The sequence below is a fragment of the Sciurus carolinensis genome, chromosome 11, assembly GCF_902686445.1.
Source record: "Sciurus carolinensis chromosome 11, mSciCar1.2, whole genome shotgun sequence".
In the NCBI taxonomy this organism is placed as follows: domain Eukaryota; kingdom Metazoa; phylum Chordata; class Mammalia; order Rodentia; family Sciuridae; genus Sciurus; species Sciurus carolinensis.
Genome location: NC_062223.1, coordinates 73,446,907 through 73,467,344, shown reverse-complemented (window position 1 = coordinate 73,467,344; position 20,438 = coordinate 73,446,907). Strand labels below are relative to the sequence as shown.

Below are 20,438 nucleotides of genomic sequence, written 5' to 3'. Positions count from 1 at the left end.
TTTTTTTCAGCATCCTCAATGCAAATCCAACAAATTTCTCATCAGAGATGACCATATTTACGTGGTGCACACTTTTGTTCCAGAATTTGGTGTCCTTTAATTTGGGGAAATGTTTCTTATGTAAGACCCACAAGAGACTACTCCTTGCTTCTGATGTGAGGTTAGAGGAAGGACATATTTTTCATCCCAGTGGCATTATTTCACTCAGAACAGATAACTGTGAGGAATAACACAGCACATTCTTCACTATTTGCCAAGTCAGGAAGAGGTCGCCATGGTAGTCTGGAACAACAGTAATGCTGTGGAGCCTATGTTTATCCTGAAGGGCTTTCCTGGACTGGAGTATGTTCATTCCTGGCTCTCAATTCCATTCTGTCTTGCATATTTTGTAGCATGTGTTGGAAATGTTACCATCCTCTCTGTTGTTTGGATAGAGTCCTCACTCCATCAGCCCATGTATTACTTCCTTTCCATCTTGGCAATAACTGACCTGGGTATGTCCATGTCCACACTTCCCACGATGCTTGCTGTGCTCTGGTTCGATGCTCAGGAAATCCAGGCAAGTGCTTGCTATGCCCAGCTGTTCTTCATCCACACATTCACATTTCTGGAGTCCTCAGTGCTGCTGGCTATGGCCTTTGACCGTTTTGTTGCTATTTGCCGTCCACTGCACTATTCCACCATCCTCACCAACAGTATAATTGGGAAGATTGGTTTGGCCTGCTTGCTACGCAGCATGGGAGTTGTACTGCCCACACCTTTGCTACTGAGACGCTATGACTACTGCCATGTCAATGCCCTCTCCCATGCCTTCTGTTTGCACCAAGATGTTCTGAAATTATCCTGTTCAAATGCCAGGATCAATAGTGTTTATGGACTGTGTGTGGTCATTGTCACACTAGGTATGGATTCAGTCTTTATACTTCTTTCCTATATTCTGATTCTGAATGCTGTTCTGGGTATCGCCTCTCATGAAGAGCGGCTGAAGGCACTGAACACTTGTGTATCCCATATCTGTGTGGTGCTCATCTTCTTTGTGCCAGTAATTGGGGTGTCAATGGTCCATCGCTTTGGGAAGCATCTGTCTCCCATCGTCCACATCCTCATGGCTGACATCTACCTGCTTCTTCCCCCAGTGCTTAATCCTGTCGTTTACAGTGTCAGGACCAAACAGATTCGTCTAGGCATTCTCCGCAAGTTTAGACTAGGGAGGAGGCTGTAAGTAGCCTTCATCTTCCAGTTCTCCCACTGAAAATCTTGGACAATTTATTTAGTTATATCGTAAATAAATAATTTAGATCTTAGTCTTGTTCATCTTGTTAAATTCCTATTCTTTCATTTCCTAAATATGTGATCTCAGTTAGTCATTAATATTTATATCATTCACATTTGCTATGACAAATTATGATAATAACCATGACCTCCCCAAGATCAGTAAGAAACTTAATCAGAGATAATGTGCAAAATAGAAATGAAGGTTTAAAAAACTATATACATTTTTAGTACTAAATTTATTATTATTCATAATAGCAATAACTTAAGAACTGTAACTATGCTCATATAGTTACTTATGTTAATGATAATGTACAACTCAGAAATAGATCTCTACTTCTTCATTTTTTTCTAATACATGTGCCTGTATTTTGTTTCTTGAGTTATAATTTCATAATGTTTAATGTAAAGAGTTCTTGTGACAAGTTAAGTACTTGAGGTCCTGGCATGAATATGAACAGTTACAATGACTGTTGGCAATGGACTAAATCCTAATCTCCTCCCTGGGCAGCACTGTGTCCTTTCTCTCTTTGTTATTCTAGACCTATCTTTTCCCCCAGTTTACTATTAGATTCATGAGAGTTTCTTGAAAAGCCTGACAGTAGCTTTCTCAACACCCAGGCAACTGTGTAGAGGAGATCATATCTTGATCAGTGAGGGGTTGCTTGGGAGTTTCACACCATCTCCATCTTCATCTTTTTAAATCTATTTAAAATAAATTTTATGGTGTATTTAAAGTGTACAACTTGATGTCATGGGATATATATTATAGTAAAAAGGTAAGTGTTGTGAAGTAAATTAGCATATCCAACATGTCACATAGTTACCCATTTATTTTATGAGTTTCCATATTCATCTTTTAATAATCATTTTCTTCCCATTCTACAAGTATATGTGCATATTTAGGATCACATTTTCATTCAATGTCTTTATTATGGATAATCCTTTAATTTTTTTCTTCTTCACTAGGAAGTCCTACATGCATGGTTTTGTGGATGATATTTTTAGTATTTCATTTACATTCACTTTCCTCTAAAGTATATGGCAAAAATTTTTTAGTGCAGGGCTATAACTTCTCCATTAACACAGCACCCTGCAGCTCGTCTCCTCCAATACTGTTAGTACTCATAAAATATTTGGAAGTATAAATTTCACTGCTCATTAATTCATTCAAGATAATATATTGAGACAAATGAATCATGTATTACAGTAGTTATTACTTTTAATACTATAGATGTATAAACAGGATATTACATGGTCTTAATGTAAGTAATAAGTTTTTTTTGAATTGGGGATTTAACCCATAGATACTTTACCACTAAGCCATATCCCTGGTCTTTGTAAATTTTTTATTTTGAGACAGAGTCTTGCTAAGTTGTGAAGGTTGGTCTTGAACTTGAGATCCTTCTGCCTGAGCCTCCTGATTACAATTATGCACCATTGCTCCTGGCAAGAATAAATTTTTAATAGTGGAGATATGTATGTAAAATGATTAGTAAACTGAGTGTAATGGGTGGTATTATCAAAATAGGTACACTGTACAATATTAAGAATAATCAATTTTACTCAAGGAATTAGGAATGAAGAATTAGAGTAGTTGTTACTTTAACTTTGTCTTGGGTTTCAAATTCATTCTTATTACTTGGACAAAGTTGGGGAAAAAAAAAGTGGTTGCTGAAACTGCTCATGAAACCCAGTTGGGAATATTTTATTCTGACTGCATTCTGTGATGTCACATTGGTAGTTTGAAATTGGTCTTGGTGGGGTACTTAAATTCCATAAGTTGGCAAACATTATATCCTAGGATTTAAAAAATAATTCCTATAGAGCTGATTATTAAGAATTTACTAATATATCACTCAGAATGATATTCCAGGGAAAGGAGGTAGCATGAAGAATGACAAAGAATTTAGAAAGAACATGTATAAGCTACACTCTCCAGTCTCCAAGAGAGACTGAAAAGTTGCCCAATGCATCTTGCATTTACCCCAAACCAAAAGTGCTCTGACGTGAGTTGTGATGGACTAGATATGTGCTGTCTGATCTCATTTGAATGAAGGACTTGCAGCCTGAGCTGCTAGTACTGTTACTAGCAGAGAACCTTCAACCATTAACACCTTCAAGGATTGCCTCAGGTGAAGAAATATGCCTTACCCAAGGTCGTGACCCACCCAGAGCTGAGGTATAAAGGAAGAGATAGAGGCATGGTCATTTTGGATCAATGCAGAAGAAATGGTCAGACAGTTTGAGCTCCTGACTTTCCCTCTGGTGTTGGATAAGGGTATCATCAGGCATGATTTACAGTTCCCGTTCCTCTTCTGCCCAATTCTACCTTATTCCATTCCTTCTCTTTCTAAGGTGCTTATTCCAAGGATTCCTCTACATTAAACCGAGTTCACACTACAGGTTAACTCAAAGTCTGTTTCCTAGGGAACCTTGAGGTAAGTGGTTCCTAAAAAATTTAGGGTATGGAGAAAAGATGAAATCAGACATTTTAAAGATGTCCTTTTCCTGGAAGATGGAACAGGATGAGAATTCGTGAATAGATAACCATGTTTTTTTTTTTTTAATTTTCAAAGTTTCAAACATAAGGCCAAACTAGTATGTAAAGGTGAAAGCTGTGACTTCAGCTGAATTTTAAGATGTATATGTTTCAATACCTTCTGTTCTCTGTGTATGCTCTTAATACTATGTTTCAGATACTCTTAATTTTAAATAACGTCTAATTTATAAATTTGCATAATTTTAGTGTTTTTAAAGAAATATCTGCCTACTGTGCCATTCAGAGTCTGATCAGAATACAAAACTGCACACGAATTTAAATAGGATTAGTTAATCCCTGTGCAAGTAATTTACTTTGTCAAGGAATAAGTTTTAAAGTGGGATAGAAATAACTCTAAATAGTAACCTAGAGCTGAGAGAAACTATTCAGGGAAGGATCACACTTGGAAGAGGGGTGGTCCTCTGCCAGTTGGAAGCAGAGGCTTTATTGAAGAACCTGTGGTTTCTGCCCTCTGGATGCTGGGGTAGTTCACTCAGTTGCCTTGAGCAAGAAAGAACACCTCTATGGGGAACATGTAGGATGAGGCTGTTAACCAAGATTCACAACTAGGCATAGGGGAAAGAGTTATCCCTCCAGGATGCACCTGGGCTGTTGCTGGAAGGTGGGGAGACATAGTTGGTACTGGCAAGGAAACCTTTGTGAGGTACATATGGACAGGAAATCACAGTTTGGACAGGCAAAGTTGAAAAACTCCCTCCAGGGTGCAGACAGGTTATGGCAGGGAAGCCCACTAGTAGAATAACTGTAAGATTCAGTTAGAGGTTGGTCAGGGGTACTGCTGGAATTTGATGGGATGAAACCAGAGGTAGCAGTGCATACCTGTAATCCCAGCTACTCAGGAGAGTGAGGCAGGAAGATTGCAAGTTTTGAGAACAACCTGGGCAACTTAGCAAGACCTTGTCTTAAAGAAAAAAACAGTGGAAGGCTGGGGAGTGAGCTCAGTGGTACAGCACACATGGGTGATATCCCTGGTAAAACACACACACACACACACACACACACACACACACACACACACACACATCTTGTATCCCTATCTGCCACTCATATCTGCATGGTAGAAGTAAGAAGATCAAACAAGTACAAGAATTTCTCCTACCAGTGTCCCTGCAGCATCCTCTACTAGCCAAGCTTAACACTGTGTCATGGGCAAAGGAAGAAATGTCCTTTGGGTCTAGTTGCCTTATTGCAGAGTGGACAATGAAGACCATGTTTGAGACCGGGGCAATAAATAGACAACTGGCACATTTACTAATGTTATCATAATATTATTCTGGGAAATTTTTGAAAGTTTTATGGTTTCACTTTTTATATTTGGATGTGCAACCTATGTTGAATTTATTTTCATGAATAATGACCATATTTTTGATATGAACATATAGTTCAACATAATCATTATTTGAGTAAAATACTAAGTTGTATGCCCTTGTCATACAAGGCAAATGCATTTGTGTGGGTCCACTTATGGTCATTTCTGTTCTGTTCATTGGATAATGTTTTCCTCTCCTGTGTTAATCAGATACTGTCCTTAATTACTATGATTTTACATTAAGTTTTGCTGTAGGGTAGTGGCAGCCCAATAGTTTGAGAACTATTTCTACTTCAAAGACTAAATATTTTTGATATTTGTGCTTCTACAGTAAGTTTCATTTGAGATATTCAATTTCTACAAAATCTTGAGCTTGATTTATACCCTATTTTGGAATGAGCAGTCATTTTATAACTTTAAGACGTATAATCTGGTGTAGGGTTGTAGGTCAGAGGTAGAGCACTTGCCTAGCATGCATGAGACACTGGATTTGATCCTCTGCACCACATAAAAATAAATAAAAAAAAATAAAGGTATTGTGCCCGTGTACAACTAAAAAAAATTTAGAAAAAGATATAATCTGTAAACACAACGAATCTCTTGATTAAACTGGATAATGTTAAATTTCCTTCAGTTTTCTTTGAAATTTTAAATACAGAAGTCTTACACACCTTCATTAGTATTTTTATCCTTTGTAATTTTGCTGTCAGTACAATTTTGCTGTCAGTATACTTTAATTCTTAGTTTCTCTTACTTTTACTAGCATATGATTTTTGGAAATAAAAAAGGTACCCTGATTAGTTAACTTGTTGGTTCTGATGACTTGTCTTTAGAGTATTTTGCATTTATTAAATGTTAAACAATATTGTCAGTGGAAAAAAAATTTCTTTCTAATCATTGTGTCTTATTTCTTTACTTACCCTGTTTTATTGATGAGACTTTAGAAAAATTTGAAAATGAGTATTGTATTTTTTTTCCTCCCTCATCTCTGGGAAAATTTCTTAATATGTAACAACTCAAATTTATGTTTCATTGTAGTTTTTTTAATCAAAACTAGCAAAATATCTACTATTTCAAGTTTAATATATTTTTGCATTATCAGCTTTGTATTTAATCAACATCGGTTCCTCATAAACCTACATTATGAAATGACTTCCTCATTTTATGTTAATGTAGTGAATTATTTGTGTGTTTTTTCATGTAGAATGATTTTGATCCCCAAATAAAATTCAAGAAAACCAATGTGTGTGTGTCTGTAATAAATAAGTTAGATTTGAAATATTTTAAGATTTTGTAATAAATTTTATAGAGGAATCGTAGTCTTTAATGTTTGCTTTCTGTGATACTGTTATTGCAGTACAGGTTTTCCATGCCTTACAAAACTCTCTAGGAAATTATCTTTTTCTACATACATTCCCTAGCAATAAATTTGTGGGCTTTCTATCATTCCTTGTTTAAATGTTTCAAATGATTGTTAAAGATGGTAACTTTATCTAGAGTTTTATTTCCATGACACTTTGAAAGACATAAATTCTTTTTTTCCTCTTTATTTATTTATTTATTTATTTATTTATTTATTTATTTATTTTTTGCAGACTGCATTTTGATTCATTGTACGCAAATGGGGTACATCATTTCATTTCTATGGTTGTGCAAAATGTAGATTCATACCATTTGTGTAATCATACATGTACATAGTGTAATGATGTCTGTCTCATTCCACCATTTTTCATACCCCCTCCCTCTCATTTCCTTCTACATAATCTAAAGTTCCTCCATTCTTCTCTTGCTCCCCATCCCCCCACCCAACCCCATTATATATCATCCTCCACTTATCAGGGAAAACATTCAGCCTCTGGTTTTTGGGGATTGACTTATTTCACTTAGTATGATATTCTCCAACTCCATTCATTTACCTGCAAATGCCATAAAATTATTCTTCTTCATGGCTGAATAATATTGAACTTTGGATGTATACCACAGTTTCTTTATCCATTCTTCTGTTGAAGGGCATCTAGGTTGGTTCCACAATCTAGCTATTGTGAATTGTGCTGCTATAAACATTGATGTGACTGCATTATTGTAGTATGTTGATTTTAAATCCTTTGGGGACAACTCTAAGATTTCATCTTACTCCAATTAGAAAGGCTATTATCAAGAACACAAACAATAATAGATATTGGCGTGGATGTGGGGGAAAAGCACACTTTTACATTGCTGGTGGAGTTGCAAACTGGTGCAGCCACTCTGGAAAGCAGTATGGAGAATCCTCAGAAAACTTGGAATGGACCCACCTTTTGACATAAATTCTAGATGATCTACAAAACACGAATTTCACATGGTAACTTCTGGGCCATTTTGTCTTATTCTCTTTTCTCCTTAAACCCCTCCATATATTTGAATATTTGAATATAACATGTACACCAACTAATTTTTATTTTTCTGGATTTTTTTTGTCTTTTTTATTGGAGCTTCACTTCAGGTTTCAGCAAAAGATTATGTCAGTAAAGGCTTGATCTTGCCCAACTAATGTGCCTTGAGAAAAGGAGATATGGTTTCCATCCCCTAGTATTCTAACCTTCTTGCCTATATATGTCTCCATGTAAAAATCAAGTTAAACAAAGAAGGTGCACTTCCACAACCAATAAGTTAGAAGATGCTCAATATTAGGATACAAAATTAATATACTCTGACACTGAATAATCAGTTTTCATGAACTTACATAGCTTACATTATGCCACTCTCCATTATCAAGCCAACACTCATGCATCCTCTACCTGAACTCTGAATCTGGCTCAATGATGAAGCTGTGTTTCTGCAAACACACCTTGTTAAGAAAATGAGTAGATGGCTATAAAGAGTGGAGAAAACCAAAAGTACTAAAATAAAGAGAGAGAGAAGATGGAACAAGAGAATTTGGCTATTAGAGGAGAATAAAAAGGACAAAAGAGGAACAAAAACAAAGGTAAGAACAAACAAATTAAAAAATCAAACCAAAACAAATCCACAAAGTGCCTTACTTCTCCAAAGTCAAAACTTGGAATGGAACCACCATTTGACCCAGTTATCCCATTCCTCGGTCTACACCCAAAGGAATATTAAAATCAGCATACTGCAGTGATGTAGCCATATCAATGTTTATAGCATCTCAATTCTCAATAGTTAAACTATGGAACCAAACTAGGTGCCCTTCAACAGCTGAATGGATAAAAAAAAAGTGTGGTACATATACACAAGGGAATATTACTTGGCCATAAAAAAACAATGAAATTATGACATTTGCCAGTAAATGGATGGAACTGGATGGTATGCTAAGTGAAATTAGCCAGTCCCCAAAAAACCAAAGGCCAAATTTTCTCTCTGATATGTAGATGCTAACCCATAACAAGGGAGGGTAGAGAAGGGAAGTATAGAAGTTAATTGGATTAGACAAAGGGGAATGAAGGGAAGGTAGAGGGTATGGGAATAGGAAAGACAGTAGAATGAACTGGACATAGTTTTCCTATGCTCATATATGAATACGCATTACCAGTGTAACTCCATATCATATACAACCACACAAATTGAATCCAAATTGGAAAGAGTTGCACTCCATGTATTATAATAAGTCAAAATACACCCTATTGTCATTTATATCTAAAAACAACAAATAAAAATATTTTAAAAACAAAACAATGCTAAATAGCAAGCAGGTGAAACTAAAATAATTATTCATATATAATTGTATATAAAATAATTATAATATACAATATTATATGTAAGTTATAATTATTATGTAATATAATTGTTATAACAATAAAAAAATTGTTATCATTGTATCTATAGTTATATACATATATATGTGTGTGTGTGTGTGTGTGTGTGTGTGTAATTATTTTTGTTTCCCCTGCTTGCTATTTAGCCTTGTTTTGACTTTGGAGAGGTAGGGGCCTTTGTGGGTTTGTTTTACTTTGATTTTTTAATTTGTTTGTTCTTTCCTTTGTTATTGTTTCCTTTATTAATCTTTCTTTCTTCCCTTTCATTCCTTTCTATTAGCCAAATTATCTTGTTCAATCCTCCTTTCTCTTTATTTTATTACTTTTACTTTTCTCTACTCCTTCCTTATAGCCATCACCTGCTATCTCTCTTCTGTTTCCCCTCTGTTAACTTTTTAAATATTTCAAACTTTTTCTTGCCTCTTGATCTCATTTTGTTTTCACTTAGGGAGTTGTAATTTTACTATGTTTTATAGCTCTTTAGTTTATTTAATTCCTGTCCCCACCATTCATGTTGTTGTAATTATTGGTACTGTGGATGGGATAGTTGACAGTTGCTGTTTAATTCTAGATCCAGTACCCATAATATTGCAGCAATTCTCTAAGGGTGAATAAAAGAGCAGTTGTACAGCGCCAAACTAAGTAGCATTGGAGGTTGAAATTAACACTTGGATTGTGCTTAACCTGGGTGTTGAAGCTTAAAGATGCCAACAACATAGGACATACTACAAGAAAGATAACTAAACAAAAGCCAACATACAAGAAAAATAGAAAGAGGTAGCCATCTCAATAAATGTGCAAGTGCTGGAACTCTGAAAGTATAAAGAAACAGGCAAATCTCCCTCCAAAATTTACAACTCCCCAACAAAGAAATGCACAGATATGGAAGTGTATAAAATTCCAAATAAATAGTATAAAATTGATTAATAAAATGTTCAGTGAACTAAAAAGAATCTAAGGAAAGAATTAAGAGAAAAAATAGAACCTGGACACAGTGGCACATGTCTGTAATCCCAGTGACTAGGAAGGCTAAGGCAGGAGGATCACAGGTTCGAGAACAGCCTCAGCAATTTGGCAAGGTCCAAAACAACTTAGTGAGATCTTGCCTGAAAAATAAAACACACCTGAGCTCAATTCTCAGCACCAGAGAGAGAGAGAGAGAGAGAGAGAGAGAGAGAGAGAGAATGAATATACTAGAGGAGAAAGACCATTTCAATAGAAAGAGATTCTGAAAACAAACAGCGCTCTTATAAATTAAAGATGCAATGAATCAAACAAAAAATTCACTTAAACGTATCACCAACAGATTACATTATGTAGAAATAGAATTTCAGGCCTCAAAGACAGAACTTCAGGCCTCAAACATGGGGTATGTGAACTTGAGCTCTCAGTATGCAATAATGGGGGGGGGGAAAGTTCTCAGTATGCAATAATGGTCCTATGATCAGAATATACAAGAACTCTGAACACTAAAAATAGACCAAACTTAAGAGTCATCAGAATAGAAGAGAGCATGGAGACACAGACTAATGGCACTAAGAATAATTTCAGTGAAATAATGGCAGTGAAATAAGGTTTGAAATAATTTCCAAACAAAACTGGCATCTATCTATCCATGTGTCATCTATGTTCACATATATCTACATAAGAGGAATATGTAAACCAAAATAGACAAGATCATAAAAGAATTCTCTAAGAAACATCACCATAAAAATGCCTAGCAGAGAATAAAGAAAGAATATTAAAAGTTGCAAGAGAAAAATGTCAGGACACACTTAGAGGTAAACCAATAGAGTACACTTCTGACTTCTCAACTTAGACACTAAAATCAAGGAGGGCTTAGAAGGAGATATTCCAAGTTATGAAATAAAACACATGCCAGTCAAGATTGCTATATCCAGCACAACCATCTTTCAAAATCAAAGGAAAAATAAAAACTTTCCATGATAATAATAACTAGAAAAAAGAATAAACTGAAATAATTCATGACCACTAAGCCAGCACTACAAAAAATACTGAAAGATAAGCTACATATGGCAGAATTCAAAAACCAACCCTAGCACTCTCAAATGGATGAAACCCTTTAGAAGACCAACTATTTAAATGAGAATTAAGACCAAATTAAATAAAGGAAACAAACAAAAATGGTAGGAAATAACAAATATGCATGCATAATCATACTGCCTGTTAATGGTTTGGCTTGCTGATTAACGATATATAGGTAGAATGAATTAAAAATGCAAGATCCAACTATACTGTTTGCAATAGACTCATTTTATAGACAAAGACATCCACAGGGTAAAATAAGAGGACAGAAAAAGATAATTCATACAAATGGAGTCTGAAAACAAGAAGTAACTATTCTCATATCTCACAAAGCAGATTTTAAGCAAAATGTAATTAGAGGAGACAATGAAGCTCACTACATACTAGTAAAATGAAAAAATCCAACAAGGAGATACAATAATAATAAGTATTATTATAAATGTCAGCAAATGTCAGCACACCCAATTACACAAAACGAACACCTTTTGACATTAAATGTTAAATAGATCCAAATACAATAATAGTGGGTGATTTCAGAACACCCCTCTCACCAATGTTTGAGTCATTCAGAAGTAAAAATCAATAAAGATATTTTAAAACTGATAATACTGTATATCAAATAGATCTAACAGACAGCTATAGAATATTTAATCCACGCCAGGTATGGTGGCACAAACCTATAATCCCAGTGACTTTGGAGGCTGATGCAGGAGGATCACAAGTTCAAAGCAAGTCTCAGCAACTTGGTGAGGCCCTAAGTAACTTAGCCAGTACCTGTTCCGAAATAAAATACAAAACGTGGCTGGAAATGTGACTCAGTGGTTAAGTGCCCCATGTTCAATCCCTAGTACCGAAAAAAAAAAAAAAAGGGTATTTAATCCAAATACAGCTGAATTCACTTTCACTTTCTTCTCCAGCTCATGGAATATTTTCTAAAATAGACCATATTCTAGTTCATATAGTAAATCACAGCATATACAAAAACAAAAAGATAAGATAATCCCATGCATTTTATCAGATAGTAATGGAATAAAATTAGAAATCAATAGTACAAATATCATAGAAAACACATAAACACGTGGAGATTGAATGATATCCTTTCAAATGAGAAAAGGATCAGTGAGGAAATGAGAGGAGAAATTTAAAATTCCTAGAATCAAATGAGAATAGTGATATAACATTTCTAAATCTCTGGAACAAATTCAGCAGAGTTGCAGAATACAAAATCAACACATGGAAATCGATAGCTCTCCTATATACCAATAGTGAATATGTTGAGAAAAGAATCATGAAAAATATTACATTCAAAATAGCATCAAAAATAAAATAATTGGTAATAAATCTAACTTAGAAACTGAGAAGGTGAAAAGATCTGCACAATGAAAATTATAAAACACTGAAGAAAGAAATTTAAGACCTTAAGACCTAGAATGGACAAAGTCATTATCATGGTTAATTCTTGATTGGATGAAGAGATGCTGATTATTAAGAGGCTTCTGGGTGTGTCAATGAGGTTGTGTCTAGGAGAGATTGGAATGTGGGATAGGAACTGAAGTGGAGGCCCTCCCTAAGCATGGGCAGCACCTCCCAATAGGAAGGAATAAAAGTTGGAAGAACAAGGAAGCAGATGCAGATGCAAGCTCGGCTCATCTTGACTGCATTCTTGCTTGCTGTTGCCATCATCTGAGGATATTGGACTCTGGCTTCTTCATTCTCCAAAGCAGAGTCTGCCAGTCATTTTCCAGGTTCTTTCAAGAAGCCTTGGTCTCAGACTAGGGTAGCACTTTTGATCTTTCTTGTTCTGGGGTTTCTGCATCTTGGAATGCGCAGCTGCTGGTTCTTCCAGCTCTCCAGCTGCAAACAGTCATTGTGGACTATCCAGTTTCTGCTTGTGTAAGCCAATTTAATAAATTCCCTTTTTAAAATCATACCTCCTGTTGATTCTGTTCCTCTAGAGAACCCTGACTAATAACAGCCCTCCTTAGCAACAAGAGTGATACGGGAGACATAGAAATACCTGATCTCAAATTAGACCACAGAGTTATAATCACAGAAACAGCATATAAATATTGACCAATAGAATAAACAAGAATACACAGAAACAAATCCACATAAATATAGTCTGCTATTACTTGATAAAATTGCCAAAAGTAGAAGATGGAGAAAAAAACAGCCTCTTTAATAAGTGGTACTGGGAAAAGTGGATAGTCACATGTTGAAGAATGAGACTAGATCCCTACCTTGCATGCTGCACATAAATAGACTCAAAATACATCAAAAACCTAGGCATTAGACAAGAAACAGTGAAACTGCTAGAAGAAAACATAGGAATAACACTCCAACACATTGGTGCAGGCACCAACTTCCTTAAAGCTAAAAAAATAGAACCAAGATGCAATAACTAGGATAGCATTGAATATAAAAGTTTCTTCACAGCTAGATAAAGAAAATCTGATACATTCACAATAGAGTTCTACTCATTTATAAAGAAGAATTAAATTGTCATTTGTTGGTAAATTGATGAAACTGAGGAACAGCTAAGTAAATAAGCTGGACTCAGAAAGTCAAGGGACAAATATTTTCTCTCATATGGAAACTAAAAGACAAAGGAAGAAGGAGGAGGGGAGAGAAAAAGTAAGAACTGGGGAGTAAAGTTGACCAAATTGTGCTATGTGCATGTATGAACATATCATAATAAATCTCAGTTTCATATGTACTTATAATGCATCAATTAAAAATCAATTAATAGAAGGAAAATCAGTAGAGTAGAGAAAAGGGATAAACTGAAAGGAGAAGAGGAGGGAAGGAGATAACCTTCTGATTGAAACAGAGAAAATCATGTTATACACATTTATGAATGTGTAAAATAAATCCCACTATTATGTGTAACCACAAAGCACTAAAAATGTGGCAAAATAGAATAAAATAAAAGTTTTGCATTAAAAAACTATATTAGACAGATATAATTATTACTAATTCATTTCACAACTGAAGAAAGAGAGGCAAAAAAATCTACATAATTTTCTTAGGTTACACAATTCATGCCAGAATGGTAATTCAAAGATAAGGCCCTTGGGATCTACAGTCCATGATCTTTAGTGTCATAAGTCTAGCATCCACACCCTCTGTCTTCACATTACCCTGAGAATTAAACACAGAATTTTGATTTTTAGTGTAGTTTTCTCCAGAAAATGTTCATTTTTCAACAGTGGCACTATTGACATTGAACTAGATGAGACTTGATTATGGGTAGATGCTTAGAAATATCCCAAGTAACTACATTCTAGACACCTGGAACATTTTCCCAATTATGGAAACTTTTCAGTTTCATTTCCATGCCCAAGACACTGCCAAAAATTCTCTGTAATGCAAAACTGTTTTTGTTGAAAAAGGATTTTCCAGTCTTTCATGCTCACATTGAATTAGACAGGACTCAACTTTCAAATGTTAACATGTGATGTCTGGATAAAAGATGTCTGGAAAAGGCTTATCTAACTGTTAAACAGATTTCTTCAGTGCTTCATTTCCTGGAATTATTACTATGCTAATGGGCTTTATGGATGTTCACACACATTGCTATTACAATGTGAAGTTTCTCCCAAACATAGCTGACTAAGAATTTATATCTCATATATATATATATCTTGTCCATATATAGAGTGACATATATATCTTATATATAAAGTGATATATATCTTATATATATTATATATACATATATATTTTGACCATTAACACTTTAAAATAATGGTTTGTTGTAAGATTTAACAAAAGCCTTTTGAGAAGGAAAATATAACACATTTTAGAGAAAGTGAAATTTGAGAGGTTAGTAAGTGTATTATTTTGTATAAGACAACTATGGTATTCCTAAGAACCATCATGAAGTCATTTTCCCCTGAGTCAAGATTTTATTGGTAATGACTTGAATTTATCTGGCATTAATGAGAATGAAATCAAAATGAGGGATCCAATAAGTGTTTTACATTATGGATAGAAAAATACTGGTTATTTATGTCATGATTCAAGAGGGAAAGGGGGGAAAATAACTGGTCTTGAGAAATAGGAACAGGATAATTGAGAAAAATTTCTTAATGCTGAAAGGCAAAGGGTAGAAGAGAAGGACGATGAACAGAGTATTGTATTTTAACTTAAAGCAGAGGAGTATTGCCAAATCTGTCCTCTATGCCCAAATTTATTATCTGTATAATTTGTGAAAACAGGGAACATGTGCTTTACAATTGTACTTTGGGGAATTAATTAATTAATTGCTAGACAGAGAGGATATGGAGCAATAACTTTTACATCACATCACACTTTTGTCTTTTCCATGTAATATAACAACTCAGGATTGCTCAGAGACAGATTTGTGGGACAGTGTACATAGGAACTGTTGGTAGATGAAAATATTGAAATATCACCCTTCTTTCAGGGGTCTGCTAGAAGAACTGGGTATTATGGGCCAACTGCACATGGATCACATAGTTTTATGATTTATAATTGCTATCATAAGTACTACTTTTGAATAATAAAATTGCACTTTATATACAACTAGTTTACATTCTTCACAATAAGTTAACAAAGATGGGTTTCACTATTCCTCTTGTGCAGTTGCAAAATATGGCCTAAATTAATTTTCCTAGCATTCAACAGCTACTTACTGACATGTATCTGTTTTCTCAAAGTACAAACTTTTCCTTATTTTGACAAAATCCATTGTTTTTCTCCAATAGATGATCTTCAGAGCTTTTCAATTACTTTTTAATCCAGGAATCCAGAACAGTGTGCTCACCTCCCATCCTCAAACAGTAAAAATAACTTATATTTCCCTAGGGTTACGCTGAGGGTGGGAGGAAAGGGGTCTTAAGGGAATATTCCAGTCAAGAGTGAGGGCAGATGAGAGTAGTTAAAAGCAGATATGTGGTGCTGGCAGAACACCTAGCTGGATCAAGTCCAGGATGGTGGAGGATGAAATCACCCTATCCTGGCTTTGTCTTCACAGAAGAGACTGTTTCTTTGCTCAGGACATCTACAGTTCCTTGAAGAGCTGTCTGCCTTCTTTCTTATGCCCATATTCAGTGCTTTCTGTATCTACAAGAAGTCCCAAAGTTTGACAGTCTGAAAACCCAGCCAGCCTGCATCAGGGTGAATGGCTGTCTGCATGTGAGGGCTCAGTTGTGCCAGAAAGAAGCTTAGCAGTGAGAAGAACAGGTAAGATATTAGTACATTAAATACTTAAAGGATCCAAGAAGTGGTAGGGAATGTCAAGAGGTATGAGCAACTTCTGCTCATGTGACATCACTGCTCTGGGACAGGCAAGAGCTAATGATGGACTTCCCCAGAAAGGGGCCAACTGTTACCCTCAATAGCTGCTCAGAACAGCTCTGTGATGGAATGATACTGTGAACTCATCTCCAGGCACAGATAGTACCTAAGGTGAGAATTGTACTGAAATCCCTGTTTTTTCAAAACATTGCTATCGAATATTAACTAAAAATTAAAATGCTAACACTGAGGAAGTTGATGATGATATAGTTGGTGGTTTGAATGTCTCTTCTATCTTCCTTTTACGTGTATCACACACACACCTAACGATACTGTGAGTAAAACCAAGGGGTTAGGCAAGACAATTCTGAAGAGGAGCCCCAGGGCTTCTGCTTCTACAGTGTCATCAAGGGCATTCAGATCACACTTTTGAGTCACTGACCTCTGTGGTTGATAGGCCTAAGGTAATGACTACTTCATCATCACAATTAAAATTTTGTTTTACTTGAGCCCAAAGCATCTCCTATGTCCCAGACACTTGTGAGGAGCACTTTAATACATTTGCTTGAATCTCTTAAATGTTACACAAAGTGATACAATTTTCAGGGTATTTCAAGTTCAATGAAGTTTAGTAATTTGTCCTGGGTAGTTGAGATGATAAATACCAGTTGTTACCTGATGTTCTCTGCCTCTGAAAGGTGGCCACTGAGAACAGGGAGCTTGTGTCCACATCCAATAAGGAAGACAGACTGAATACTCCAAATCAGAGATGTTTTTACAGACAAGTGGGGGAGAGTTCTCGAAGAGGGGAGACTGGACATCACCAGGAGGATGAAGGCCCAAGAATATTGGAGGATTTGATGATGGGTATCAAGAAAGAAGAAGACAATTGTGTGTGTGTCAAAGTGATGATAGTTCTTGATTAGTGATGGAGACTAGAAGTTTGATATAAAAATAAGGAAAATAAGGGTGATAGGAAAATAAGGGTGATGCATAAAGAACAGCTTTCCTAACATGTTATGATTTATAGATCACTATATTTAAGATGAAATCATATAAATTATTCTCTTCTCTCCATTGTATCTACTCCTAAAAAGGAAAGAGAATGGCATCAGAGTGGAAAATTCCTGTTATCCCTGTAGAATGTTACATAATTAGTTATTTTATAATTAGGTCCATTAGAAGAAACTACAAGGTTTGGTTGTATTGGTAGAGAAGGACAGTTTGGAGAATGGGCCATAAGATTTTTGGCAAAGCTTTGACAAAGAATATGCTATGTGAAAAAAAAGTTTATTGATGTTTGGTGCTCAGAGTAACTGGAATTGGGTGGTTACCACATGCTTAAGTGATGGGGATGTCAGGATTCCTACTCTAATGCCTGTCCTCCCCAGTTCATGGGGTATTTGTCTCATGTATTCACCACAGAACATTTGATCTGTTGTGCAACTGAGCTCTCAGGACCCAAACTCTAAACCCATCTTATAAATCAACATTACATTCTTTTTCTATTTTCATTTTCTTTTTTTTTTTTTCCTCTGTCTTTCTCTCTCTTCTTGCTTTGTTAGAAACCCTTACTAATTCCTTGTGAATGGAAGTAATTTCCTCTTTCACAACCTTCTATTTAGAACAATATACCACTACCTTCCCAACATACATACCTCAAATTTATCATAAGCTAATTGGGTTCATATCACTCACTGATTTCCCAAATTTTCATGCAGGGTTTTTTTTTTTTTTATGTCTGTTTCAATAAATGACCAAAGTTCTAAGAAATAAATGAATTTGTTTGATTACTTTCTTTCTCTTATCCTATGATAATCCACATTATTTGTGCTATTTTTTCTTTGTATATAACATTTATAACTATATATCCTTATTACACTGTTAGATTTTACTTTCATTCATTTTTATTACCATAATAATTTCCGTGCTTTTTCTCTGTCAATCTTTAGACCACTCTTATCATTTGTCTTAGTTTGGCATTGACATAACATACATCTGGTCAGTTGACTACTTTTTATTGCAGTTAGTATACAGGGTCCTCTAAGAATGGGTATGATTTCTTTATATTTACATGCAAGTACCTTCATAAATTCTGATTCATTACTTTTAAAACTTGGTTTCAACAAGCACCTGGAGAGCCACTTGTGCTCTATAGTTTTACTCAATTATATAGCTTACAGTATACAGTACAGTGTATAGTAATACAATAACTAGTAACTACAGTAATACAGCAGTTCCCTCTTTACCCCCAGTTTGTTTTCTGCCATTTCAGTTATCTGCTATGAACCTTTGTCTAATAATAGTAAATAGAAACTTCTAGAAATAATTCATAAGTTTAAAGTAACTCATTGATATATATTGTTGTAATCATTCTATTTTAGTACTAGTTGTTATTAATCTATTTTTGTACCTAATTTATGAATTAAACTTCATCATAGGTATGTGTGGTAGGAATAAACAACGCATGCAGGGTTAAGTCTATCTACAGTTTTAGACATCTGCTGGAGATCTTGGAATGCATCTCCAGGTATGAGGAGAATGACTACACTCTCAGTTATAACTCTACAACGACATGGGTGCCCATCAGTACAGGATGCAGATCATATCCCTTTGATTCCATCTAACTAGTAATTGTCATTTGAGACTTAACTTAAGAATCATCTTAGTTAAGTCTTCCCTGACCTTTCTGGATGAGCTTCAATCTCCATCTGTATTTCATATCTTATATTTTTATATCACCTTTAAAATTTTAAGCAAACATCTAATTTTAGCTTTCTACTCACTAGTTTTTAAGTGTTTGAAGACATTTCTCATTTCCCTATTTTTAGCACTACCAGATTTTCTCTAATAGGTTCTTAATATATGTATTATGAAAAAAGAATAGATTAATTGGTAAAATATTACTGGTCAAAATTAAATATAAATAGCAGAGGGGAGTGACTGAAAACACTAAACGCAGAGCAGCGATCAGCAAAGCATTTTTCCTTCTTACAACGTGGACTTCTATCTCAATTTTTCATGTTCCTTCCTCTCCAGGTAGACCGAGGGTGCCTCTGTCATTACAATGTCTGTCTTCAATGATTCTGCCCTATACCCTCGCTTCCTCCTGACAGGCTTCTCAGGCCTCGAAAGCAGATATGGCTTGATTTCTCTCCCGTTATTCTTGGTTTATGGCACTTCAATTGCAGGGAACATTACCATCCTCTTCATAATAAGAACTGAGCCTTCGCTCCACCAACCAATGTACTACTTTCTGTCCATGCTGGCACTCACTGACTTGGGTCTATCCACCACTACCTTGCCTACCATGTTCAGCGTCTTTTGGTTTCATTCCCGGGATATACCTTTCAATGCTTGCCTGGTCCAGATGTACTTCATTCATGTATTTTCAATAATTGAGTCAGCTGTGCTGTTGGCCATGGCCTTTGACCGCTTTGTAGCAATCCGAGAGCCTCTGCGCTACGCAACCATTCTAACTAATGACGTAATCACTGGGATTGGGTTGGCAATTGCAGGAAGGGCCTTGGCCCTGGTCTTTCCAGCTTCCTTCCTCCTGAAGAGGCTTCAATATCATGCTGTCAATATTCTTTCCTACCCCTTTTGCTTGCACCAGGACCTGATAAAGACAACTGTATCCAGTCGCCGGGTCAGCAGCATCTATGGTCTCATGGTGGTCATTTGCTCCATGGGGCTTGATTCAGTGCTCCTTCTCCTCTCCTATCTCCTCATCCTGGGCACAGTGTTGAGTATAGCCTCCAAGGCAGAGCGAGTGAAAGCCCTCAATACCTGCATTTCCCATGTCTGTGCTGTACTCACCTTCTATACACCAATGATCGGGCTATCTATGATCCGTCGCTATGGGCAGAACGCTTCCCCAATTGTCCATGTGCTCATGGCTAATGTATACTTGCTGGTTCCACCTCTCATGAACCCCATTGTCTACAGTGTCAAGACCAAGCAGATTCGTGATCGAATCCTCAAGAAATTCAAGAAACATAAAGTATAGATGAATCCAGAGACTCTAAAACACAAATTTTCTCCCATCCCCTGTCTGTATAAGAGTGTTTATTAGTAATGAAGACTTGCATGTAAATGTTACTAATAATATTTTGCTTCAAGTTTCAGCATCTACACTTTACTAATAACAAATCTTTGTTGTTTCAATAAAGAGAATAAAGGCACCATTTTATAGTGGAATTATTTTGTATCCCTTGGGAAACCTTCAATT

The 20,438-nt window shown here is 35.7% G+C and overlaps 2 protein-coding genes across 2 annotated transcripts; both read left to right on the top strand.

Annotated features, from left to right (window-relative positions):
* Nucleotides 1-274: 274 nt before the first annotated feature.
* On the top strand, nt 275-1,222 carry LOC124959579 (olfactory receptor 51L1). Its single transcript, XM_047517985.1, has one exon. It carries the CDS (start codon nt 275-277, stop codon nt 1,220-1,222), a length of 948 nt encoding a protein of 315 aa, XP_047373941.1.
* Nucleotides 1,223-19,274: 18,052 nt separating this feature from the next.
* Nucleotides 19,275-20,216, top strand: LOC124960325 (olfactory receptor 51G2-like). Its single transcript, XM_047519047.1, has one exon. The coding sequence runs from the start codon at nt 19,275-19,277 to the stop codon at nt 20,214-20,216; it is 942 nt and encodes a 313-aa protein (XP_047375003.1).
* The last annotated feature ends 222 nt before the right edge of the window (nt 20,217-20,438 follow it).